The sequence below is a fragment of the Salvia splendens genome, chromosome 16, assembly GCF_004379255.2.
Source record: "Salvia splendens isolate huo1 chromosome 16, SspV2, whole genome shotgun sequence".
NCBI lineage: Eukaryota > Viridiplantae > Streptophyta > Magnoliopsida > Lamiales > Lamiaceae > Salvia > Salvia splendens.
The window spans coordinates 21,568,415-21,595,342 of NC_056047.1; the positions used below are offsets into that span (position 1 = coordinate 21,568,415).

General features: G+C 37.6%; 2 protein-coding genes and 1 non-coding gene across 3 annotated transcripts; 2 read left to right on the forward strand and 1 right to left on the reverse strand.

The window, feature by feature from the left end:
* Positions 1-1,749: 1,749 nt before the first annotated feature.
* LOC121772347 lies at positions 1,750-3,439 on the forward strand. Its single transcript, XM_042169410.1, has one exon. The coding sequence runs from the start codon at positions 2,006-2,008 to the stop codon at positions 3,236-3,238; it is 1,233 nt and encodes a 410-aa protein (XP_042025344.1). The 5' UTR covers positions 1,750-2,005; the 3' UTR covers positions 3,239-3,439.
* An 8,015-nt stretch (positions 3,440-11,454) lies between these two features.
* LOC121772597 lies at positions 11,455-13,551 on the forward strand. The gene is made up of 5 exons (XM_042169761.1): positions 11,455-11,615; positions 11,686-11,759; positions 12,429-12,564; positions 12,670-12,978; positions 13,072-13,551. Exons 1-5 carry the CDS (start codon positions 11,499-11,501, stop codon positions 13,342-13,344), a joined length of 909 nt encoding a protein of 302 aa, XP_042025695.1. The 5' UTR covers positions 11,455-11,498; the 3' UTR covers positions 13,345-13,551.
* Positions 13,552-13,885: 334 nt separating this feature from the next.
* Positions 13,886-13,958, reverse strand: TRNAR-ACG. Its single transcript has one exon. It is a non-coding gene; the product is annotated as a tRNA-Arg (tRNA).
* Positions 13,959-26,928: the final 12,970 nt, after the last annotated feature.

Genomic DNA, 26,928 nt, shown 5'->3' on the forward strand with positions numbered 1-26,928 from the left:
TGTTCTCCGTTCTTGCCCGTGGATGTAGCTAATTGGCGAACCACGTAAAGTCTATGTCACTTTACGTTCTTTCGTTTGTCGATTACACAGTTGCCCTATCTGTCACAACAGATACGTATATAACGGGACACACTTTCGACGCATAAATGTTGGAGAAAACATAGCATGTGGCACACAAATGATTCGACTTGAGCCCACCCACCACACAAAAATAGACTACTGTCTTTCAAGAATAAATCGGAAACATGAATAATTTAGACAAATTTAAATGTTGAAGAGGGTATTCTATGCAATGTGAAATGCAATCAATTTTATACTGGAGACATTATCAATATGGATCTGTGTGAAGCAACTATGTTAACTATTTTTGTTAGAGCACATAGATCTACTATTTATAAATTTCATAGTGACATTGATTAATAAATAGATCTTATATTTAGTTTAGTTCACTAGAATTTAAATTTGATTGTTGTGTACATTGATTAATTATACTTGATTTGTTGGTCCAAATTATAAACCTCTTCTTGGTACATGCATATAATAATATAAATGATTCCAATTATAATTAATGAAAAAGGCATTGTTTTACCAAACTGTCTATTTGTAAGATCCAAAATCACAAATTAATTGAAAGTATATGCCTTTAATATTTGAGTGGGGCCTTCGGTAAAAAATATTGTCATAAAAATTACAGTAGAGTTTCGTGTGACACTATCTCAACATATATCTAGATCTAAATCTGAATTCATATTAAATAACATAATTATGAATATCAAAATATGGGCAGTAATTGTGAATTAATTAGATTCAATTTTGACACTAGCCACTCTTAGTAAATTGACTCATACTCTTGCTAGTCCAAATAAGTGAAATAGCTTATGTGACCCCATCTTTAATAATTTCCATGTTCATTCTAAAGTCTTTTTTTTTCTCTTTGTTCCTAAAGTCATTGAAATTCTCAAGCATTTTGAAACATTAAAGTAGATCTATCTTTCCCCGGGGCAAAAAAAAGGTATTTTTGTGTATAATATTCATATCATTAACATAAAGCTCATTTTATGTAAGTAAAATAAATCGGATCATCAATGTGTTCATTATTATAATTCAATGTGAGAGTATGATATTGATATGGATTGACAAAGATGTAAAGAAGAATCTTGAAAAAGAAAATAATTTAAAACAAGAAAAAGAAGAAGGGTATCACAAGTGGGACAGAGATCCCATGCATTATTAAATTTAAGATCATTTTAATTTTATTATTATAAAATGACAATTTGAGAACTATTATTAAATGGACTTGCTTTTGACTAAATGTGATGTTTATACTTAATTTTCTCTTATTTAGTTAATCTTTTTATTTTGAAAGCTCAGGACTATATATTTTGAACTGTCTTTAAATATCATAAATGAAGGTTTTATTTTGTTCAGTCTATCAAATAATGTCTATATTTTCTTTTTCTATTTTTGGCAGTGAGTCTCACTTTTCATAATTAATTACGGTAATATAAAAATATAATTCACATTCTATTAACTTTTTTTATTTTATTTTTTACATATTTATTAAAATTCAAATTGAGTCCAATGTGACTTTAAATTATGAACTAGTATAATAATAATTCCACAAGAATACTATAATGCAAATTAAATTCTACTTACCAATGAAAAGCTAGATTCCTATGTGAGACAATCCATGTTTGAATTTTATGAGAATCCAAGGAGAGATTGTGCAAATAGTATATAACTAATAAACATCTAATTGATTGAATAATAATCCTCCTTTCCTATCATTTAGATGTAGAGCCTTAATAAGTGTGGTTTCACTACTGTTGCACCATGTGAGGTGATCTCAACTGCTCTCTTCTTGCCATTAAAGTTTCCTTCTTTCCCACCACATTTATTTCACATACCACTTCCCATATATCATCACTCTCTCTCACTCACTTTTATCTTCTCTCTCCTCTTCTGTTAGATCTCACTCCCCAGTGGGAGAGAGAAGAGAGAGAAAATGGCCCCAGTTCAAGAGAATTTCAGCCAAATGAAGAAGCTGCTAAATCTGTGTCTATTCCTAGTTTTCATCACTTCAACATTGATTTCCACAGCTCAATCTCAAAATCACCACCTTTTTAGCAGATCAAGATTGCTCCTTCAGTTAGAAGAAGATGATCATCACCATGATCAGCCAATCATCACCAAGAAAACCACCAAAAACCATTCCAAACTCATCAAACCATCTACCTCAAATTCACCCAAGAACCAAACCAAACTCCCCAAAACCCCAAACCCTTCCCCCAAAAACCAAACCAAACTCCCCAAAAACCAAGCCAAAGACTCAGCCTTTGAGGTGATCACCAAGAACCAAACAAAACTCATCAAATCACTCCCAACCCCCCCCAAGAACAAGACCACCAAAACCACCCCTTCACCACCCACAACCCCCAAACCCAAGATCAAGAAACCCTCAGACCAATCCAAGATCAAACCTTTACCCAAACCCCAGATCAAGAAACCCTCAGACCAACCCAAGATCAAAACTTTATCCAAAACCCACCACCAGAAAGCTCCAGAAGAGCCGGAAGAAGAAGACCTCGTCTCAGAATTCACAGACCTCCCATCAAAATTCCAAGAAACATTCCTCACCAAATACAACTCCCAATTCACAAACAACTTCAAGCCCTACGTCGGAAGCCGCTACGCCTCCATCGCCGCCTCCTTCATCTCCTTCGCATTCATCACCATCCCTCTAATCCTCGTCTCCCTCCTCTTCACCAAGATCACCGCCTACTTCTCCCTCCAAAAACTCATCCTCTTCATCCAAATCTACCTCTCCATCTACTTCTCAATCCTCTCCTTATCCGCCCTGATCACCAATTTGGAGCCCTTGAAGCTCTTCTACGCAGCGGCGCAGTCGGCCTACGTGGCGGTGCAGGTTTTCCAAACCCTAGGGTACGTGTTGTACCTGCTGCTGCTGATCATGTACCTCGTGCTGGTGTTCTCGACAGAGAGCGGCGCCGCGGCGAGGGCACTGGCGCTGGTGCAGACGGCGGTGGGGCTCGCGGTGGGCTTGCATTACTACACCGCGGTGTTCCACCGGGCCGTGCTGCGCCAGCCGCCGAGGGCCAGCTGGAAGGTGCACACAGTTTACGCAACGTGTTTCGTTGTGATTTGTTTGCTGGGGAGGCTTGATAGGAGGAAAAAGGCCTATTTGCAAGAGGGTGGTGAGGAGGGGAAGAAGAGTTGAGTGTTTTTTTTAATTGCCGAGGGTATCCATCAGCGGGCCCAATAATTATTTCCCATGCTGACAGCGGACGCAAGGATTTAAAGTTGCTTTATACTCAAAGGCAGTCACCGTTTGGTTATTGAGAATTTATAATCATATTCAAACAAGTGTAATTTATTGTGGCTAATTGTTATTTATAAGAAAGAATTTCATTGGAGTTAATCTTTTTGTGTTGGTTTAAGAATTGGTTTTGATCTTTGATGGAGAGTTTTGGTGACCGATTTTAGTGAGGAGTTTAATTATTGTTGTGAGTTTCCAAATGGGAGCGAGATTCTCTTTGTCTGGCTGTCTCTACTTAGATGCGAAGTCACATTCAAAATTATGGAGTAGAATGTTTTTCAAGTAAAATTCAACACTTTTTGGCAATTTAATCCCCAGTAACTTATATTGGCACACAACACAATGATGAATATCAGATTGTTTATTAATTTACATATATTCATGGTAAACTTAATTAGGATCAAATCTGATGTACAAATAAAAATCATTTTGTACTTATATAACATGGTTGAACTATCTATTATAAATGCGGTAGTTTTATTGATTTTTTAGTGAAAATATTAGTATATCTAGCAAAATAATACTTCATTCGGCCTCTCTGTGTCTCAATTTTTCCATTTTGGTTCATTTTTTATTAATTGTTTAACTACAATTTTACTTTTTTTATAATAGATTCTACCTGCCACTAATTCATTTTATTCATATTTTATTACAATACTAATATATAAAAGTAAATCGATATTTCACTAAAATTTTCAACTAATATTTTTTTATTTCTTAAAGTTCGTATTCTGTTAAAGTGGGATAAATATTGAATAGAACATGGAGTACTTAGTTTATACTTGTAGTGAGCCAGATGATAAATTTTTATTTAAAAATTCATAAAACGAAAACCTAAATTTAGGGATAAAAACTTATACTCCACTACTACATAGTTGCGTCGGTGCCGACAGCTTTGGATCCAATTTTGTGTAACATTTAATACTATTTTTAAGAAAATTAATGTGCTGCTGCTGCACACTCCTAACACCTATTTTTGGCCTGTCTATTATTATGACTATTCTAACTTTCTTATTCTAGTTTTCTTTCTTTCAGTTCACACTACACATCAAATTACACTACTTAATGCGTATGATGTTTCACTAATATAAAGGAAAATGTTTTTTTAATCAAGAACGCCCTTTGTGGGCGGGAGGTTTAGGCAGACCTCCAACCCATAAATAATATCAAGATAAAATGTTCTAACAACATGATCTTAGCCCAAAAGTGACTAGGATCTAAACAAGAACATGAAGAAGCCAAGTAGAGGTCCCACAAGTCGAGATCCTCCGTACTATCAAGTGGAAAAAAACTGACTATATATATACGAGGGAGAAACGAAAAATTATCAAAACCAGCCACCAAAAAAGCTAGATCAACCCACATCTCTACGTCGGAAACGGAAGTTAGGATATCCCAGCTGGTCCATCCTAACCAGTGCCTTCAGATACCGAGGTGCAGAGATTGGATCATAGTAAGTAAGGGCAGGGGTCTGAACCCCCTACCTGCAAGAAAGTCAGCAGCTCGGTTCCCTTCTCTGTAGATGTGTGAGAACCGAACATGTCGCTGAGAAGTCATACTCCGGATCAAAGCCATGTGATATCTGAAATCCGCAGCGCCAAGCTGTCTAGATGACAACAAGGTAACCAGAGCCGCTGAGTCAAGCTCAATCCAGATGTGTGTCGAAAGCTCCATAGCCATCTCGAACCCCCGAATCAGAGCCAACAGCTTCGCCTCAAAGCTCGATGATGCGGCTATTGGAGCACAGAAGGCACGCAAAAGTCCTCCATCAGAGCCTCGAACCAATCCTCCCTCCCCCGCCTCCATTGTTGAGGAAGAGAAGGCACCGTCAGTGTTTAGCTTCACCCAAGGGGCATCAGGGGGATGCCATAGGACCATGAGTGACCGCAGAACACGCTGCCTGGGGGAGAAAGGCATGAAATCAACCAACGGCGAGCATCCCCTCCAGTGGGTCGGGGTGATCTTGCCGGCCCAGACAAGCACGTGCAGGTGGTGAGTGACCTGCCAAATAACATGAGAGTGACAAAAAGGACGACCGCCATGCTTGCAGCCATTCCTCTCCGTCCAAAGAAACCAAGCAATCAAGCAGGGAACAAGAAAACTAATATGTAAGGCAGGAGCCCTCTGGAAAGAGGACCTCCGCCAGCGACCTAGTCTAAGTGCAATATCAGTGCTCGAAACCAGGCATCGAAATACTCCCATGCAGAAAAAGCCGATTGACTCAAGAAAAAGACATGACTAAGAGACTCGACTGAAGGAGACCGACAACACTGACATCTAGACGCTAACTCAATCCCCCTCGTCTGCAACTTCTCATCCACCAGCAACCTACCAAATAACAACCTCCAAATGAACACCGAGATGGTAGGTGTCAACCCTTGGTTCCAGATAAGCCCAAAAATCTCCCTCTTCGGCAATCTAGTCCGGATGCTTTCCCAGGCTGAGGTCACAGAGAACTCGCCATGGCTAGTCAGACTCCACCGCCTCACATCCTTCGCCCCCAACTCGATCGGCGTGGCTTTGATCTGGTCTATCACATCTGTAGGTACGCCAAACTTCTTGGTCATGAACAATAGATAAAGGAAAATGTTACAATAATAGAAATGTTTGTATATTTTAATAAATAAGATAATAGAAATGTCATAAATCCACTAGATTGAAGATGTGAGATTTGCACTTAGTTCTTTTTTTTCGTCAACAAGATTCTTTATGTTTCCACTTTCCAAAATACTACTAATATGCATGGAAAATGTGGATGTCGATCCCATGAGGAACGATAGCATTCCTTATGCATTGTTACACTTAATAGGTTTGGTGATGTCGCCAGTCTTAATTGGAGGTGAAGAAATTAAAATACGAACATAAACAACTAAAAACTAACTACCTAATTATGCCATAAAAACACAAACTCAAAAGCTGCAAACCTAAACGATCATATGAAGATGCAAATAAGCCCAAGAACATCCAACAAGCTTAAAATAAAGTTTAAACTAAGAAACTAAGTAACAAGCCAAAAAAGAAGATGAAAATTTAAATTTTATTATTAAACTTTATTGTATGGAAAAAGAGTTTCATACAAATGGGCCGATAGCCCAATATATCCATAGGTTTATGGTGCCTGCTTATTTAAGAAATATAATCATAAATCTGCCAAACCACACAAAAGAGATCTTATTTAATTTCTCAGAATGTACTCCAATACTATAATAGATCCCCTATTATATCATATTCCTATGAGAAACCAAACACATGAGAATCTACTAATTAATGAAAAGCTAATTCTGTTGCAAATAAATTGAATTGTTTATTAGTTATATTATTATATTACAAAATTTTCTAAATTATTTATATTCACATATATCCTCATCTAAGGTTGCAGGACGTTTAGACAAAATCTTAGACATTTGTATAATGATTATGATTATGGCTCTTGTCTCTCAATAGTAGAGAAAATATGGTAAAAAGGGCCGAGGTAAAGGGCTTGGTAGAAGAGAGAATTTTGCTCAATTGGACCTACAAGCTGTTGATTCTTTAATGTCACCTTCAAAGGCTATTGGGCCTTTGCCTTAATTAATCCAGTTCGTTTCAAAATTTATTTCGGTATTTTTTTTATTCTAGGAGTATCAATTTTTGCTAAAAACAAGATGTTAGGTGCCAGACGACAAAATAAGGTTTGTTTTCTAACTATATAATAGTAAATATTTATGGATTTGATTGAAGCAAAAGATCAGAAGAGCCAGGTAAAATGGTTTAGTTGTATAAATTAAAACATAAATTCGTAGTCTTAGCTTATGAAGATTTTTAGATACTCATATTCATAAGAATTCTAGCAAAGTATTTAGTATAAATCAATAAAAACATGAATAAGAAGGAGAATGTATGTCAAGGAGAAGAGATGGATGGATGAGAGTCTTCAATTCATTCATTAAAGTCTTCTGGGTGTCTTCCTCTTACTATGGGAAGAAGTTATAATGCTTGGGGCGTGAATGTGTGTGTTCAGAGTCGTGTTTGAGGCCCTTAAATAGGTAGAAATCCGAAATCGACTCGAATTCATGTTACTTGTCTGTCGCGAGTCGTCCATTTACGAAGCATATCAAAAGACATAAGAGGCAAAATGGCCCGCTGAATTTGCATCAGGCGAATCCAATGGTCCACTATAATTACACGTAAGATTAGAGAGGTCTCAAGACTCTCAACTATCCACATACTTCGCATTACAAACTAAAATAATACTCCCTCCATCCCACAATAATTATCACTCTTATTATGGGCACGGATTTTAAGAAATGTAAAAAAAATTGGTTGAAAAAGTTAGTGGAATGTGGGACCCACTTTTTATATTGATTTTATAATAAAATGAGAGTGAAATGAGTTAGTGGAATGTGGTACCTTACCATTTATGGTAAAAAAATAAAGTGGGATAATTATTGTGGGACGGACCGAAATGGAAAACAATGACAATTTTTATGGGATGAGGGGAGTATATGCGGAATCCTATAAATAGAGTTTTGGCCAATATATCTACCTCACGTGGATTTTGTCTTTGTTGGAGGAAGTGAAGTGAGCTAACTCTAAGCACGTGGATAAACAAACCATCCCCATTTTGTAAGAATATGTTAAGGGCACAGTATACTAGCACCTAATGTAGACAAATCAATAATATGATAATGAGAAGCAATAACAGAAAATATATTAAGACTGATATTTTATGTGGAAAACTCTTTTCAACGAGAATAGATAAAAATCACGAGATCCACCGATATACCAAATTCACTATTACCAAAGAGAGAATACAACCAAAAAGTTTACAGTAATATCTAGTCATTAACAACACAACGAAGATACTAGATAATTAACATAACTTCAAAACAAATGAAATAAATATATTAAGAAACTGCAGTCACGTTCAAAAATTAATAACTGAAGATCTAATAGTTCAAATTCAATTTTTTACGGTCATTGTGAAGCTTAACGGGTCTTCTACCACTAGTTTAAAATTTTAAAATGATCGTCCAAACGTATGAACCTCCGATCATGATAAAAGCCGAGACTGCACAATGCAGAAAACTTAGAGAACGTTCTTTCTGTTAATCCTTTGACCTATTTAAATGGTTTAAAAAGTCAATTCTATTTGAATTTTTTTTTCACAAGTTGAGAGCCTAACCCATAGTCTAGATCATATAAATGTGGGTGGTGGAAACTTTAATATCTATTGGTGTAAAATAAATTCAATGGTCCCAAAAACCACAATGTTTAGATACAATCAAGTGAAAATAATTTAAGTGATCAATTTCCATCAAACCAATTCACCATTTCAGCTATTTGATCAATTACAATCACACAATAAAGATGTCACCTCATTTAAGGAAATGAGAAAATAACAGCACTCAAATGCCGTGAACATTTAAAATGATCTAAATACATATCATAATATTTGTTTTTTATAATTGATTTCTGTTGACACTTGCAATAACTCTATTTTTGGAATTAAATGCACAAAGAGGAAACTTCCAACCAAGGATCACAAACTGCTTCATGTTAATAAATTGATCCAAATGCCTGTTGAAATATTTTAGCTGGTGGAGGTGTAGGAGTATTTTTTTTGAAGTTCTACATAGAAACTAAAATTCGTAGTAATAATAATAATATAAAAACGCTAATATTATTGTTAAACACTCTTTAATTCTACTAACCAAAGAGTCAACCTTAAAATAGTCAAACCCCATGATTAAATATCTGCGAGAATCTATTTATATATTTGGTACCTGCCACGTAGCGTTACAGTATACAAAAAAACAAAAATAGTCGTTTTTCAAAATTTTCGATGAAGACAACATCAAAAATTCAATTTAGAGCTCACTCTTTTAATTTCTATTTTCAAATAGGAGTAACTAATCCATGATATCTGAGCATCGTGCTTATTCGTGCAAGCATCAATACTGTCCCTATTCCAAAAAAAATAGAGTTACTTTCCTTTTTCTTTTATTCTATAAAAATATTTCATATCCATTTATTAATTTGTTACCCATAATACATCAATTTTTTTATACCTTATGTCAATAAGGTCCATCATTAAACACTAATAATGATATGGGTCACTATCTACTAGCATTAATAATTTAACTATAAAAAGTATCGGTTATTGGTTCGGTGCTGATTTTATGTTTTGCTCCAAGTCGGTTATACCGATAACCGGTCGGTTATAACCGATAACCGAATTAAATTCAATTTTAATTTCAATTATATGTTTATTTAATACTAGAAGAAATTATAATTTACTTTCAAACTTTGTCACAATAGAAGAAATTGTAATTTATATCTAAATTTTATCAAAGTCTCATATTGCAATGTTAAAAAAGTCCATTTTAATTTGTGTCACTATCAATTATAGTATTATACTTATAAATTTATATCTCAAAGTCAATAAAATGGTTAAGCATTACTATTTCAAAAATAGAATAACCCTTCACTTATTATTGGAGAAAAGTTTTTAAATTATAGATCATGTAAAATTAAAGTCTTTTAAAGTGCCTAAACAATTTATGTATTACTTGTAAATAATAATAATAATAATAATGAAAAAGTAGACGAAAAGTTAAAACCATAAATTATTTTAATAATAATTATATTTTTAATTAATAATAGAAGAAATTGTAATTTACTTTAAAACTTTGTCAAAATAGAAGAATTTGGTGTATTGTTTTAAGCAATTCAGTTAGTTCGGTTATAACCGATAACCATCCGGTTCTAACCGAATCGGTTAATTAAGTAACCGAACTTGAGATCGGGTCGATTCCGGTTAGTTTTTTGACGGAATTTTAGGGTCGGTTAACCGACCGAATAACCAGCCCTAATAAAGATGGTATCATTCGTATTTCTAATTATTAATTTTTTAATTTGAAACGATCTTGAAATCGAAATCATGCTAAATTTATTTGAATAATTTATGCTTGCATTTTTTAATTTTTATGTTGTGGACCACAAGAAATCCCAATCTACTTTATTATAAAAAGTACTAAGACAAGGGGTGAAAAGTTGTGGTTGGCCACAAGAATATGCTGATGAAATTAATTGAGACTGGGATCATATATTGAAAATATATACTAACTCCGTACTAATTAATCTTATTAAATGAAGCTAAGATGTTTTGTTTTACTATAAAAAGTATACTCATTTTATAAAAAATCTATTTCATGTGGAAATTAAACATTTTTATTAGGAAATGTTAGCAAAAAGTTTGATTTTTTTATTTGTTCTCATGAAATTGTACTACTATATCAATTTTTTTTCATGAGGGCATGGGAAATTTCATCTTGATAATCCAAGTTAAGTGGATCTCTGCCGGACACAGCAATATAATGAATTAAAAAAAGTTCAATTAAATAAATTTCTAGTTCTAGATATTAATCACTGTCTCTCTCTAGCAAAAGTATTTGATTATAAACTTATGCACCTATGTTGCTAAGATAATTTTTCCATTTTAAAATATGAGATAAAAGAGGTAAATGGAAAGGTATAATCTTATAACTATCATATTTTTTTTATGGAAATCATTTTCTAAAGAGAAATGTATTTAAGAATGCATTATACATTTTTTTTATTTTAAACATGTATTTTTACCTCTCCATCAATAAAAACGTAAAATCTTATAAGTACTATATTTGTCTTTTTTTCGTGAAAAATCATTTTCCATCCAAGAGAAAAGTATTGGAAAAATATTATGCTCTTATTTTTGAAATTTTTTTATTTAAAAAAAATAATTTACCTTATACATTTTTCCTTTAAAGTTTGTTAGTACTACTTTTTAGAATGTATATTTTCGTTTTGAAAAAAATAAATAAATGATACTTATATTTTTTTCCCTCCTTGTAGATGCTCGTACTGATATTGTATAAATCATATTTGCTATAAGCAAATGTATCATTAATCATGATTTAAACTCATAATCAGATTTAGACATTTATTGATAGTTAATTACTTAATTACGTTGGATCCAAAGTAGAATCTATAACGTATATGGATATTTAGGTATGTCAGAATTTCAAACGTAAAGGGTAAATATGTAATTTCACGATACCAACCCAGATATTACTAAACAGTACTCTTTAGATTTCCATCTTCAAAAAAAGAGAAGCTCTAGAAAGAGGGGAGAGAGAGAGAGATGTCGAGAGCTACACCTCTTCGGAAGCCTCACACTTCTACTTCAGATCTGCTCACTTGGTCAGAATCTCCGTCGCCCACTGTTTCCTCCTCCGCCTCCGCCGCTCGTGTTAACCAGGTACCACCCTAATTTACTTCATTTCCCCCCTATTTCCACTCATTCAATTTCCCCTTCTTTTTCGCCCTAGCCTGCCGACGGAGTTGGTAAGGTGCTGTTTGGCGGCCAGATTACTGACGAGGAAGCTGAAAATCTTAACAAAAGGTAATTTCCCTACTTTTTCCTTTCTTTTATCTCTTTGTTTAAAAGAAGTAATTACTGAATTAGTTACTGCGATTCGATCTGCTGCCTTTCTGTTTTTGGTAATTTCGCCACTAAAGCTTCAATGTTTCCTTTTGAATTGAAGAATATGCGTTGGTTGATTGAATTTAAAAGTTAATTATTGGTTGATTGAATTTTATTAGACAATCAAACAGATTCTGACTTTTACCCAATTTAGATGATTCTGTTGAAAAAAAGGAATGATCTTTTTCAAATTTATGTTTGAAATGTTTGGGTAGGTTTGAGAAATGAGCATTCGAAGCGTTTTTGTGCAAAAAGATTTTGTTAACCAGCGGCATCTAGTGAACACAATGCAATTCTGAGCTTCAACTATCTAGAACATCCGTCATTTATGTATAATCTTGTCATCGGTTAATCAAGTTATCCATGTTGTTTTGTCTCAAATGCCTGGTGCGGAATAGCAATTCAAAATCTTCTCGTGCAGGGATATTTTACTTATCGAGCTATCGTTTGCATCTAGTGAACATAATCTTATCTTCGAGTAGTTGTTCAGTTAGAATGTGCTTTTCCTCAGAAAGCTATGTTAATGTGCTAAAACTCCTTATTTCGTTGTTGATGGGCTAACCTTACTATGATATTGTTGCTTTTTAGGAAGCCTTGCTCGGGCTATAAACTGAAGGAGATGAATGGCAGCAAAATATTTGCAGGTGACAGTGAACATGGTTCAACAGAATCCGGAGCGTCTGATGGTAATTTCAATAACCGAACATCAGTCCGCATTGTTCAGGTATTTGAACTTCGAAGGCCCTTATGTTACCATTTTTTCCGGGGCATGCATCAGTAGTCTGACTTGGCTTGTTTTTCTTGATATGTTTTCTTGCTTAAATACTAGCAAGCTGCGATAGGTATCAGTCAGATTTCCTTCAGCACAGAAGAGAGGATTTCACCTAAAAAGCCGACCACTGTTCCTGAGGTGGCAAAGCAACGTGAGCTGAGTGGAACGATAGAAAGTGATTCAGAGGGCCGAATCAGGAAGCAGCTCTCGAATGCTAAATCTAAGGAACTGAGTGGTACTGACATCTTCGGCCCTCCTTCCGAAGCTCCTGCTCGATCGTCTGCCCGAGCTAGTGGAATAAAGGGGAACAATGACATGGGAGAGCCTGCACCACGAGCTCTACGCACTTCTGTCAAAGTTTCTAATGTGAGTGTTCCTTTTTAGCTTCAACATACTAACATTCCATCCATCAAAATCTTCGTATCCTCCCAAAAATTTCACTTCACTGTGTACTGGCAGCCTGCAGGAGGTCAGAGCAACATCCTATTTGGAGACGAACCAGTGGTGAAGACGTCCAAGAAAATTCACGACCAGAAGTTTGCAGAGCTGACGGGAAACAACATTTTCAAGGGAGACGTTCCTCCGGGATCAGCTGAAAAGCCGTTGAGCGTGGCCAAGTTGAAAGAAATGAGCGGGAATGATATCTTTTCAGACGGCAAGGCTGAGTCCAGGGACTACTTTGGTGGGGTCAGGAAACCACCTGGTGGTGAGAGCAGCATCGCGTTGGTTTGATATAACTCCTTGGTTTAGTTATCGTTTCTGGTGCCCTCCGCCTCCTTCGTCTGGGAGAGCTGATCTGATCTGATCTGAGTGTCAGGTAACTTGATGTTGTAGCAAGTGTTGTTGTCTTAGACTTAGAATTATGGTTGTTGTGGGATGATGTTGATGAACTGTGTACGTTGAAGCCGATTAGACTACTTTACTTATTTCGTTATCGTATGCGAAATTCGTCGATTATGCATGAGTCGAGAAATTTCAGGTGACGACTTCAAAGTTGGTAGGTTATATCACGAACTTACTTCCGATTGTCAAATAAACTTTGGCGACGGATTCCAACATAAACTAATCTTACCGATACCTACAAACGCCTTCACCATAATAGTCGACGATGCAACATTGCCCGCGTCCATCTCCTGAACAACTCCTATGCCTCGTAAAATTCATGAACCTTGAACAATCCTTCCAAAACCAAATTCCATTCCAAGAAACATCATCTTTCTAAGGCATTGCATATTTGCATTAAAACATACTTGTAAAAAAATTAAGCTAAAATCGACTCTGCTGGGGATCGAACCCAGAATCTCTGGTTCCGTAGACCAGCGCCTTATCCATTGGGCCACAGAGTCTACATCTTTGTTTAATGTTTTTAAACATTATATCTGGAGCAAAACAGAATAATTGCATAAGAATTAAATTTTCAAAATAACACTAAATCTAATTTAAATCATGAAATTTGGTCAAATTTCGGTCCACCTATTAACTTTGTAATTGGAATGTTAAATTACGAAGTTTCAATTTTTCTCAATCGTCTGATCCATGCACAAAATGTCATCTTTTAACGTTATTCAAACGGCGTGTTATATTCCTTTATTTTTCTCATTTTTCCTAGTATTATTTTAGTGAAATATTGACATAACATTACAAAAAAATGTCAATTTGTGTATGGATAAAACAATTTTTTTTTTGAAATTTCGTGATTTAATATTTCAATTTAAAATTCATTGACATATTAGAATTTGATCAAACTTCATTATTATTATTTTAAATAATCTCTTAATTTAAAGTATACGCATGGTTTATCTTACGCGAGACACTAGAAAATGAATTCGTTCCTATGGTCGCTTCAAAATTATATTACAACTACTAAAATTATTTTGTAGTTATCTATTTATAAAGAAGTGTGTATAAATAAACTATCTAACAAATTAAGCCTCTTTATTTTATAGCTATGTTTATCCTCATCAAATATTGAAACAGTGTTTTAAAAATTGAACCGATTTGTTGAGTATAAAGAAAATGAAGCAGGCTGATTTTGGTTTTGGGGAGTTTGTGTGTGCGAAAGAAGAATATCTTTGTAGTGCCAGAAAATGAGGTTAGGAGTAGTTTCAAATCCAAGAAAGAACTTGTCCATGAAGAAGAGGATCTTAGTTTGAAGGATTGCTAGCTGCATTGATATTGCTGGAACCAAATTGCCATGGATACACAACAAGCTTCCAACCGGAATTCAGCAGCAATAGATAGCAACCTCAAAACAAAATAACCTCATCTCATGTGGACAAGAGTTCATGACCCTCTATCTACCTCAAACCAACACCAAAATACCAATACCTTGTTGGAAAATCAAAGTAAACCCATCCCTACACAAAAAACTAAATTACCTTCTCAGCCAAAACACCTTGGTTACCATTATCAAAATCTTAAAAAATACTCAGTCAAATTCTGAAACTCTCAATCTCACCATTACCCACCACATGGTTTCACCCACACGACAAATAACCATTCCCCATCATAGCCATATTCCCACTCAGATAGGAGCTGAACAAACCCACATAATCAATTCGGATAAAGGAAATATGATTGGAGTAACTCAACCTTCACAATCTCGTGTAAGTTCTACAGAAACCTATTTACAAAAATTGGCTGGAACAAAGAGGGATCTGAGTTTAGAAATTTTTGGAGACAAAGAAACAAGTCCAAAAAAGAGCAAATGTTTGATCTTTGATGCATAAGATAATTGTTGGAAGGAAAGATCCGACTCAATCAAGGGAAGATGCTACACAATCAAGATTGGAATAATTAGTGGTTGATTGATATCTTTTTAATACCCTGTATAGAATTTAGGTATAGAATTAATAGCTTATCATATGTGGAGATACTAAGGGCCTATATGAGGCGTGTAAATCCTTGCTATTCTTCAACCAATAATGAAAATAACTCCCTCAAAACCTATGTTTATCATGGCTTCAGAGCAGGTTATGAATTAGGGCTCAGAAAAATTTCATCATCGCCCCATATCAATCTCGACCAAAAAACAGAGAAACAAGTGAGAAAACCAAATCCAAATCAATCCCAAAAGCGGTACGGTACGGTACGGTATGCGGTATGCGGTATGCGGTATATCGACCTATGTATATCGACTTTTCGGTATACCGCAATTATAAAAGCGGTACGGTAAAGTTATGGTTTTTTGTCATACCGCACGGTACGGTACGGTATGCAGTATGGCCATTTCGGCGCAGTATACCGTACCGTTCCAACCCTAACCGCATACAGCTGGGTGAAGAAGGAGGCGGCCCGACGCAAAATCGGACCACCAAGTTCCCTCAACAACACCGCTGAAAACAACCACGGAGGAGTCGATCCCACATCTGGAGGAATCGGTCAAGGCCTCGCGACGCAAGGACAGAAACAACCCCATCGGGGAGGGAACCCACGACCGACAGCCACCGCACACGGCCCGGGAAGCAAACCGGCGGACAAGTCAAAGTTATGGTGCTCTCATTGCGGAATGCAGAAGCACACGCGAGAGACGTGCTTCCAACTAGTGGGATACCCCGATTGGTCGGAGGAGAGGCAGACGGCTAGGGCCAAGATGGCGGTCGGCTTAACAATTGGAAATGAGACGGGAAAGCCGAATCCCGAGAAATGGGAGGCACCGAATGGACGAGGGAAGCAGAAAGAGGGGGGAACCAGAAGCTTCCAGCGGAGGCGTCGTCGGAACCGGCAATTTCGCCGGGAGGAGGAATTGGAACGAAGGGAGAAGCGGCGCCGCATCAAATGGAGGTATAGGGTTGGGGGTTCACAACCCTAACCCTAGTGCTTATGACTTATCACAAAATCAGCCCCCTAATTTCCGAAATTTATATAAAAGAGCCCATGTTTTGCATAACCCCTCTCCCTCTTTGTGATGATTTATATGATGACCCACAATTTATGGATTATTATGAAAAGCCCCCCGATATATCTAGAAATACCCAGATCTGCCCCATTGACCTTAAAAATCGATTTGACCCCCTAGACCGAATTTCCGCTGCATATATTGTGAAAAATGAAATTGAGAGAGAGTGAAAGAGATGGATTTTTTTATTGCGGGGCCACTAATACCATGACCCCAAATAAGGATGATTTATTAGTTTTAGTAATGTTACTAAGACATATATACAGACTGCTAGTGGGGAATTGATCATTGTAGCTGGGGCGGGCACTATTGAGATATCCCCGACATTGAGACTTTCAAATTGACTTTATGTTCCTACCTTGTCCCAAAGATTGATGTCTATAAGTCATGTGACGAAGGAATTAAACTGTACCTTGCTGATGCATCCCAACTTTTGTATCTTGCAGGATATTCGGACGAGGAGGATACTTGGGCGTGGCACTGAGAGCCAAGGACTCTACTACGTGGACGAGATAGCTCAACAAGGAAGTGTGATGCTGGCTCACGGGTCCACGAAAAGGGAGATTTGGCTTTGGCACCAAAGGCTGGGACACCCCTCCCCTGGTTATTTTAGTTTACTTTTTCCTAAACTTTCTATTCCGAAAGATTTTACTTGTGAGACTTGTGGTTTGGCCAAAAGCCACAGACAATCGTTTAAACCTACAAATACTCGTATGAATTCCATTTTTTCCCTTGTTCATGCTGATGTTTGGGGCCCTGCACCGGTTGTTGGGGGGAATAGTTTTAGATACTTTGTCATATTTGTGGATGATTGCACTAGAATGACATGGATATATTTTTTGAAACACAAATCTGAAGTGCCTGAAAAATTCATTCTTTTCTTTAAACTTGTTCAAACCCAGTTCCATACCACTATAAAAACCCTTCGGTCCGACAATGGCAGAGAATTCGTTAACCAAAAAATGACTGACTTCTTTACCGAAAAAGGCCTCATTCATCAAACTTCCAGCCCTTATACCCCCGAACAGAATGGAGTAGCCGAGAGAAAGAACCGAATCATCCTTGAAATCACCCGAGCCTTGATGATTGAATCCAAAGTCCCTAAATCTTTCTGGCCAGAGGCGGTTGCCACCTCTATCTTTCTTATTAACCGACTTCCCACAAAAATCTTGAACAAGAAAACACCCCTTGACACCTTGACTAAACTCACCAAAATTCCTGAACACTTGAACCTTCAGCCTAGAGTCTTTGGATGTACAGTGTATGTCCATGTCCCAAAACACGAGAGAACCAAATTATCACCTTGTGCCACCAAATGCGTCTTTGTGGGTTATGGGATTAATCAACGAGGGTATAGATGCTATGACCCGAACACACGAAAAATCGTAACCACAATGAACTGCAATTTTTTGGAAACAGAATTCTTTTACCATACCAACTTTAGTAGTCAGGGGGAGAGTGAGTCAGAAAATACTTTTGACTACCTAAGTTGGTTTGTGCCTCGATCAAATCTCTCCAACGAGGACTCAACAGAAAAGGTTAGCACGGTCTTGACCACAGAGTCCTCTCAACCACCACCCGATGATCCTCCTCAACCGGTATCCGAGGTAACCTCCGATTCTCCTCAAGAAACCATTCTTCCTAACCATATTGATACAGAGACTGCTCTAGATTAGAGCACTGGAAGGTACATACTTCCTCCCCGGAGCACTCGGGGAGTTCAAAAAGATACTCTCCGGAGAAGATAGGAAGACGAAGTCAGTATGCTGTCGCAAATTTCGCACAAGCAAACCTGACAAAGATGGCGAGAGCCTTTGAGGCTGCCCTCTATGAGGAAGAAGAAATCCCTTATACAGCAGAAGAAGCGTGGCAGAAAAACAGTGGAGGGATGCAATGCTTGTAGAAATGGATGCACTGTTGAAGAATAAAACATGGGAACTGAGCAAACTACCCAAAGGGGCAGCAACTGTGGGGTGTAGATGGGTGTTCACTATCAAAAGAAGACCAGACAGGTCTATTGATCGATACAAAGCCAGACTCGTAGTAAAAGGATACACCCAAACTTACGGTGTGTATTATGCTGAGACCTTCTCACTAGTTGCCAAAATCAATACAGTAAGGGTCTTGTTTTCGATCGCAGCTAACAAAGACTGGCCCCTTCATCAATTTGATATGACGAATGCCTTTCTACATGGCGAGCTGACCGAACCGGTCTACATGGAACCTCCTCCAGGCTTCGAAGGATATTTTTTGAATGGGAATGTTTGCAAACTAAAGAAGACTTTATATGGCTTGAAGCAATCCCCAAGAGCTTCCTCAAGAAGAGAAATGGGAAGATTACTTGTCTTATTATTTATGTGGATGATATGATTATTACATGGGATGATGAAGAGGAGATAAGTAAGAAGAATTTGTTCAAAGAATTCGAGATGAAAGATTTTGGTGCCTTGAAATACTTTGGGCATCGAGGTGAAACGGTCGAAGCAAGGCATCTTCATCAATCAAAGAAAGTATGTACTCGACATCCTTGCAAAAACAGGAATGATAGACTGCAAGCCAGCAGATACTCCAATGGTTCAGAATCATGAATTACATATCCGAGAAGAAGCTAAACGGGCTGATCGAGGGAAATATCAAAGACTAGTGGGGAAGCTCATTTATCTATCTCATACTAGGTCGGACTTGGCTTATGCCGTCGGAGTGGTAAGTCAGTTCATGCATGCACCTCAGGAAGACCATTGGGAGGCCGTTCTACGAATAGTACGGTACTTGAAGGGCACACCAGGACATGGAGTGTTGTTCAAAAGGCACAACCACTTAGAGATACATGGATATACAAATGCAGATTGGGCAGGAAACCCAAATGATGAAAAGTCAACAGCCGGGTATTTCACCTTTGTAGGAGGCAATCTCGTGACATGGAGAAGCAAGAAGCAGAAAGTGGTAGCTCAGTCAAGTGCGGAGGCAGAGTTCCGAGGAATCAAGAGTGGATTAACCGAAGTACTATGGCTTAGGAGACTCATGACCGAGTTGGAACTCAAATCGGCCCAACCCTGCCGATTACTGTGTGATAACAAGGCATCCATTAGTATCTCCGAGAATCCGGTTCAACATGATCGAACCAAGCATGTGGAGGTGGACAGACTTTATAAAGGATACAATTGATGCAAAGATCGTGGAACTACCATTCGTCATATCAGAAGATCAACTGGCTGATATCTTGACAAAGCCTGTGAACTCTCAATCTTTTCACGGAGTATTGGACAAGTTAAGCATCGGTAATCCCGTCACTTAACTTGAGGGGGAGTGTTGAAAGGAAAGATCCGACTCAATCAAGGGAAGATCCTACACAATCAAGATTGGAAGAATTAGTGGTTGATTGATATCTTTTTAATACCTTGTATAGAATTAGGTATAGAATTAATAGCTTACCATATGTGGAGATACTAAGGGCCTATATGAGGCGTGTAAATCCTTGCTATTCTTCAACCAATAATGAAAATAACTCCCTCAAAACCTATGTTTATCAATAATTTTCATCTCCCAATGGCGGAGGCTGGTTACCAGCCCCGCCGAGCGCCATGAAAATCTTAAGTTGGAACTATCGTGGGCTTGGGAACCAAACGACAGTTCGAGCTCTTAGAAAGAACCTGATTAGTGAAGGTCCAAACATTATATATTTTTATGGAGACTCGCTTGTTCTCACAACAAATGCACTATCTCAATCAAGTGAAATTTAAGATGGTTGGCTGATTACCTGTTGATTGTGCTGGAGAAGCTCGAAAACGAAAGGGTGGTCTTTGCATTTTATGGGACGAGGAAGTTGATTTTCATCTTATATCTTTTTCTACTAACCATATTATGGGAAGGATTGTACGTGGGCAACATGATTCTTGGATCTTCTCGGGGGTTTATGGTTGGTCGGAAAACACCAATAAATGGCGTACATAGGCTTTGATGGAGCAAATACAGAGAGATAGAAATGAAGCTTGGATGTGTTGTAGTGATTTCAATGAAATCTTTTGGTCACATGAAAAAAGAGGTGGGTCTTATCGTTCTATTCAACAAATGAATCTATTTAGAGAAACAGCAGCTAAGTGCTCACTGATCGACTTGAATTTTGTTGGAAATAAATTCACCTGGTCAAATGGGAGAAAAGGTAAGGCAAACATCCAAGAAAGATTAGACAGCGCAATGGCCAATGATAATTGGCATGATATTTTTCCAGAACACCAAGTGAGACATATGAAAAGAAGCTGCGGAAGCTATGCAGACACACATACTGGAGATGTGTTTAGAGAGAGAACTCAAATCGGCATTTTTCATTCCATCGAATGTAACCAGATACAATACATATATTCTTGATTCGAATAATCCAGAACATTGCACTAATCTACTTTAACAAACTCTGCAATCTACTTTAACAAACTCTGCAAAGTCTCTCTCTTTTTTATTCCATTGAGCAACACGTCTCTCCAAGTACAACGGTGGCCCTCCACCTTAGCTGGCGTGCTCGGCTCAATCACAACTGCAACTCGTGCGAGCTCTCGGATTGGTTCTTTTGGCACAACGGCCCTTGTCCTTTCTTTTGTCTTATCTATCGCCTTGGTTTGTTTATCACGTGCTTCTCGCTTCGTCGCCATACACCGATAACCATGGCCAGCAACTTGAGCATTGTACGCAGTAGCTTGATCAACTCAGCATGCTGCGACTTGATCAAGCCGCTGATCAACTTGACATGCAATGGCTTGATCAACTTTGTCAGCAGTAGCTTGATCAACTCGACATGTAGCGGCTTGATCAACTTGGTCAGCAGCAGCTTGATCCAGCCTCGGCATGCAATGTGAGCGTCGGCACACAGCGGCTTGATCAACTTTGTTAGCAGCGGCTTGATCATCTCTTCCAACAACATCTTTGTCGAATTTGCTCAGATCACGCACCAATACTGGTTTGTTTTGACACTGAGGTTGCATATGTTGATAAACAAGGCAGGAGACGCAAAAGATTTCAATTTGAGAACATGTGGTTGCAACATCCTCAACTTGAAAGTGTGGTTAAAAATACATGGCAAGAGAGAACATGGGGATGTAACTTTCAAGAGAAAGTGAAAATATGTGGACAAGTGCTTATGGAATGGGATCGACACGAATTCGGTCATATTCGCACCAAAATAAATAAGCTTAAAGATAAACTAGACAAGGCTCAACAAGAAATCCAATCAGAGGATACACTGAACACAATCCGAAATTTGGAAGATGAGCTAAATCAGTGCTTAAAACTGGAGGAGATTTTGTGGAGCCAAAGATCACACACACTCTGGTTAAAAGAATGTGATAAAAATTCTAAGTTCTTTCACAAAAAAACTACTCACTGCAGAAAAAGATACACAATCAAGAAAATTTGCAACGCTGAGGGATTGATTGTCACTAATAGAAAAGATATTGAGAGAGTGATCTTGGACCACTTCCAAACTATATTCAGATCTGAAGGCTGCCATGAAATCGAAGTTGCATTGGATGCCATTAACACAAATGTCACAAAGCATATGAGTCAGAGTCTCTCAAAGCCATACACAAAGGAGGAGATCACTAAAGCGCTTCAGCAAATGCATCTATCAAAAGCACCTGGGCCAGATGGTATGAATCCTAACTTTTATCAAAAATTTTGGCATGTGGTTTCTCATGATACAATTCAGACTGTGATTTGACTTTCGTAATGGCACCTTAGAGCAAGCCCCTTTAAATGAAACTCATATCGTTAATCCCTAAAGTTCTTAATTCAGAATCACCTACGGATTACCGTCCCATAAGCCTATGTAATGTTGTTGTTCGAATTGCAACTAAAGTGCTCGCTAACCGGTTAAAAGATATTCTTCCTTTTATCATTTCTTAAAATCAAAGTGTTTTTATCCCAGGAAGAATGATAACTGATAATGTCGTGACAGCTTTTGAGTTGTTCCATTCTATGAAAAAGAAAACTAAGGGAAGAAATGGGGTACTTGCTCTCAAATTAGATATGAGTAAAGCCTACGATCGAATGGAATGGCCTTTTCTAAGGGCAGACCTCACTAAGTTAGGTTTCTGTGAGATGTGGATAAATACTGTTATGAATTTTGTCTCGTCTGTTTTTTTACTCAATAATTCTAAATGGTGTCCCAACAAATAGTTTTTGCCCAGAAAGAGGTCTCTGACAAGGGGATCCACTTTCTCCTTACTTGTTTATCCTTTGTACAGAAACTTTGTCTACTCTTTTGTATCAGGCTGAAGCACGTAATCATATCCATGGTTATCAGGCAGCACGCTCTGCACCACCAGTGTCTCATCTCTTTTGCCGTGCATATGAGAGGGAAGCCTTGGAACTGAAAAATATTCTCCACATTTATGAAAAAGCTTATGGGCAGAAAACACAAGTGATCAGAGGAAGGAAAAAATTCTTGAGGTGTTGGGGGTAAATGATGTTCCTTTCCACAAAAATATTTGGGGCTTCCTACTGTAATAGGGAAATCAAAGAAACAAGTTTTTGAGATTCTATTGCAGCAGGTGCATAAAAAATTAAAGAATTGGAAGCAAAATACACTCTCACGAGCAGGTAAGGAAATACTTCTCAAGGCTATCATTCAAGCTATACCATCTTACACAATGAGCTGTTTTCTTCTCCCGACTTCCATTTGCGACGAGATTGAGAAGGCAATGGCACGCTTCTTTTGGGGTGGAGTGCGAGAAAAACATAAAATCTACTGGAATGCATGGAGCTGCCTAACTACCTCCAAGGTGGATGGGGGATTGGGATTTCGTGATCTTCGCCGGTTCAATTTAGCTATGTTGGGTAAACAATTATTACGAATAATACAGAAGCCTGACTCTCTCATTAGTAAACTTCTTAAAACAAAATATTATCCAAGAAAGGAGGTCATCAGTGCTCCTATAGGGCTTTAACCAAGCTATTTGTGGAGAAGCCTTATTGCATCTCGCGAGCTGGTGAATAAATGAATGGCATGGAGAATTGGTAATGGGAAAAAAGTTTCAATTATTGGTGAGTAATGGATAAATGGTATGCATCCCTCAGCACCAAAAACCTTCGAAGGAACAGAAAACTCCTTCGTCTCTGACTTGATTGACCAACAAAATTTGATATGGAAAGAAGAGACAGTATACAAACTTTTTAACAAGGATGAAGCGGATCGTATTTGTGCTATACCACTTAGCACTCGCCTACTGGATGATACATGAAGACAGGGGTTTTGCACGTGTCCCTCCTTTCAACAAGATTTATAGTTTTCCACTTTTGCAACAAATATTACTAAGTATAAGCGGCAAGAGAGGGGTCGAACCACAAAGACTACGGATCTACTCGAGATCGATTCTATGACACGGGTTGGTGTTAGCCACCACGCCTTAAGCACTTGATCATGGAGCTAAACACTAATGTGGGAAACTTGAACTTTAAAGCATGAGAACAGAGATTGGGAGCTTAAGCTAAACTAAGGGAGCATGGAAGAGAGTTTTGAAAGCTTCAAGAGAAAATAATGAGATGGAGACAGAGACTTGACATGAAAATTCCTGAACTAAGGGCAACTTGAAACAAACATTTTCTTGAAATCATTTCAGAAACGAGAGTAATAGATTTGCAGCTTAAAACAAGATCAAGATTGAAAAGTTGTAGGGAGAAAATAAACAAGCTTCGAAACACAATTTACTTCTAAACTTAGAACATACAAGAAAACAAATAATGTGTAGCAACTAGATCTCAACATCTAAGCCACCAATTGCGAAAAGCATCCAAGAAACATGAGTAAATAACATCATCAACATGAAAATAAACTAAAGCTTCATAAAACTGGAAATAAGTGGGTATCCAACGTCGGAGTCGTCAATTCCTCTGCCGAAACCATTAAAACTAACTAGAAAGCGAGGTGCGAAGGAGCTTCTAAGATGGAGGCGTCAATTCCACCGTTGAAACGGCCAACCCACTGTAAATCTACACTAAAGTCTTGAAAACATGAAATAAAACGTAATCCCGATGTCAGAGTTGTCAATTCCTCCGTCAAAACCACGGAACTAAGCTACGAAAGCGGTGGCGTTAAGCGCCTATGAGAGCTTCATACCTAAACTACGATAGCGTTAAGCACCGCCTCTTCATTGTGGAAAACTTCTATTTATGGAGCAGCTTCTACTTCAACCCTAAGACAGCTTCTCGTCCGATTTGACCATTTTACCCTTGCAGTAATCTGAATCTGCTCGGTCAGTTTGCACCATCTACTTGATCCAGCAGATACGTTTTCATGTGGTGAGCTCCTCTTGATCAACTTGCTCATCTCATGTCTTCATGTGGTGAGCTCATGTTGATCAACTAGTCATCTCATGTCTTCATGTGGTGAGATCCTCTTGATCAACTCAGTCATCTCATGTGGTGAACTCTGCTTGATCAACTTGCTGGTTGGGCAGGCTCCATTGCTTGTCCGCAACTGATCAACTTGTCTTCGGTTCTGGCCATTTCTCGCTTCTTTCCGAGTTGATCAAGTTGTTCATGCACTCTGCCGCTTTAGCACTTTTTAGCCCATGCACACTCAAATTCACCACTTTTTTGCACATTATCACCCCTGTTAGTGTAATAAACCCTAATAAAACCATGCTTGTAACGAGTCCTATCAATAAACGAATATGGGGATATGATAAGAAATGAATATATTCAGTCAGGACAGCATATCACTTGGCAGGTACATTTCTTGGGAAAAGTCAAGAATATAAACCCTCCTCAAGTAGACTGGAAAATGGCTGGAAAAGATTGTGGCATTCTAAAGCTACACCAAGAATTCGACACTTCTTATGGAGAGCATGTCTAAACAGCTTGCCCACTAAGGAAATCTTTATCGTCGAGGCATTGATGCGGGATCTATTTGTGAGATTTGTGGCTCGAGTTGTGAGTCAAGTGATCATATATTGCTACAGTGTACAGAAGTGGTTAATATTTGGAGGTATGGCCCCCTTCGCTTGGACTCTCATCTCCTTAATAGCTCTTCTTTTAAGCAAGTGGTTTGGTCTCTTTTGGAAAAATTACCCTATGAAGCCTTTGCACTTTTTGCTTGTACTGCATGGAATATTTGGAAGAGGAGAAACGAATTTTACTTTGACCAAAAAGTTTTTAACTGGAAAGAAATCCTTTCATTGGCGCACAAAAATTGGATGGAAATGTCTGACGCTTTTGAAAAGAATGCTGGAAAAAAAATTGAACATTGCAATTTGCAGAAATGGAACCTCCTCCATCGGGCACTCTTTTGATGAATAATTATATAAATGTTCTCCAGAATGGTCGAGTTGGATTGGGTGTGATCTTTAGAGATGAAAAGAGGGTGGTTGTCTTCGCTTGTAAGACTGAACTTAGAGTGGCCAGGTCAACGACATTGATGGAAGGTATCGCAATTCAGTATGGTTTGAATATGACCATTTTGCAGAATATCTCTAAGGTATATGTGCAATGTGATAACCAAAATTTGATTAGGGGACTACATGGTGATGTGGATCTTGATCCTTATAGTGAGGTTGTGAAAGATGACATCTTGACTATTGCGAGAAGGGTCGACGTCATCGATTTTCAATTCATCCCTATAGCTAGTAATCGTGTTGCCCACTTATTATCTAGAAGTCCAAACTTTATACGGGTAAACTTTATTCCATAAAATATTTTATCTGTTGTACATGAAGAAATATCTTAAATTTATAAAATGACCTTATATCTCAAAAAAAATTGATCTAATCTGCATTACACGTTAAAATAGTGGACTTTTGAGTTGATGCGAGCTAAAAAAACACTATTGATACAGCCGTGAACTACCAACCGATTCAACTGATTTTTTAGATTTAAAAAAAAAATTCTCAAAACTAATTATAGGTACTACTATAGTTAGGGAAGTGATATTTTTTTTCGTAATAATTGGGGGAAATGAAGGAGTTTTTAAAATGGTCCTGAAATTTTTGTTTGTTTAGACTATAAATATACGATATTCGGGTGTATATGTTTCTCCTTATTTATATGTTTAATACTAGTTTTATGTTTAATGTTATAAAAATATAAACCAATCTAATCGATTAAATTATGAATTGATAACTTCCTTGATTCGTCTATGGTGCAGTTTTAAAATTGTAGGCAAAGACTTGACTTCCAAATTAGGGCTGGCAAAATATACCGAAATACCGAAATACCGCACTTACCGTACCTAAAAAAATACTGAAAATACCGAATTTTCGGTATACCGTACTTTTCGGTACGGTATTATACCGTACCGACAGTTTTAGATACGGTAAATGTATGCATTTTGTATATACCGCGGTATACCGCATCATACCGCAATTGCGGTATATACCTCAAATTTACGGTATATACCTCAAATAACACGGTATACAGCAAATACGGTATATACC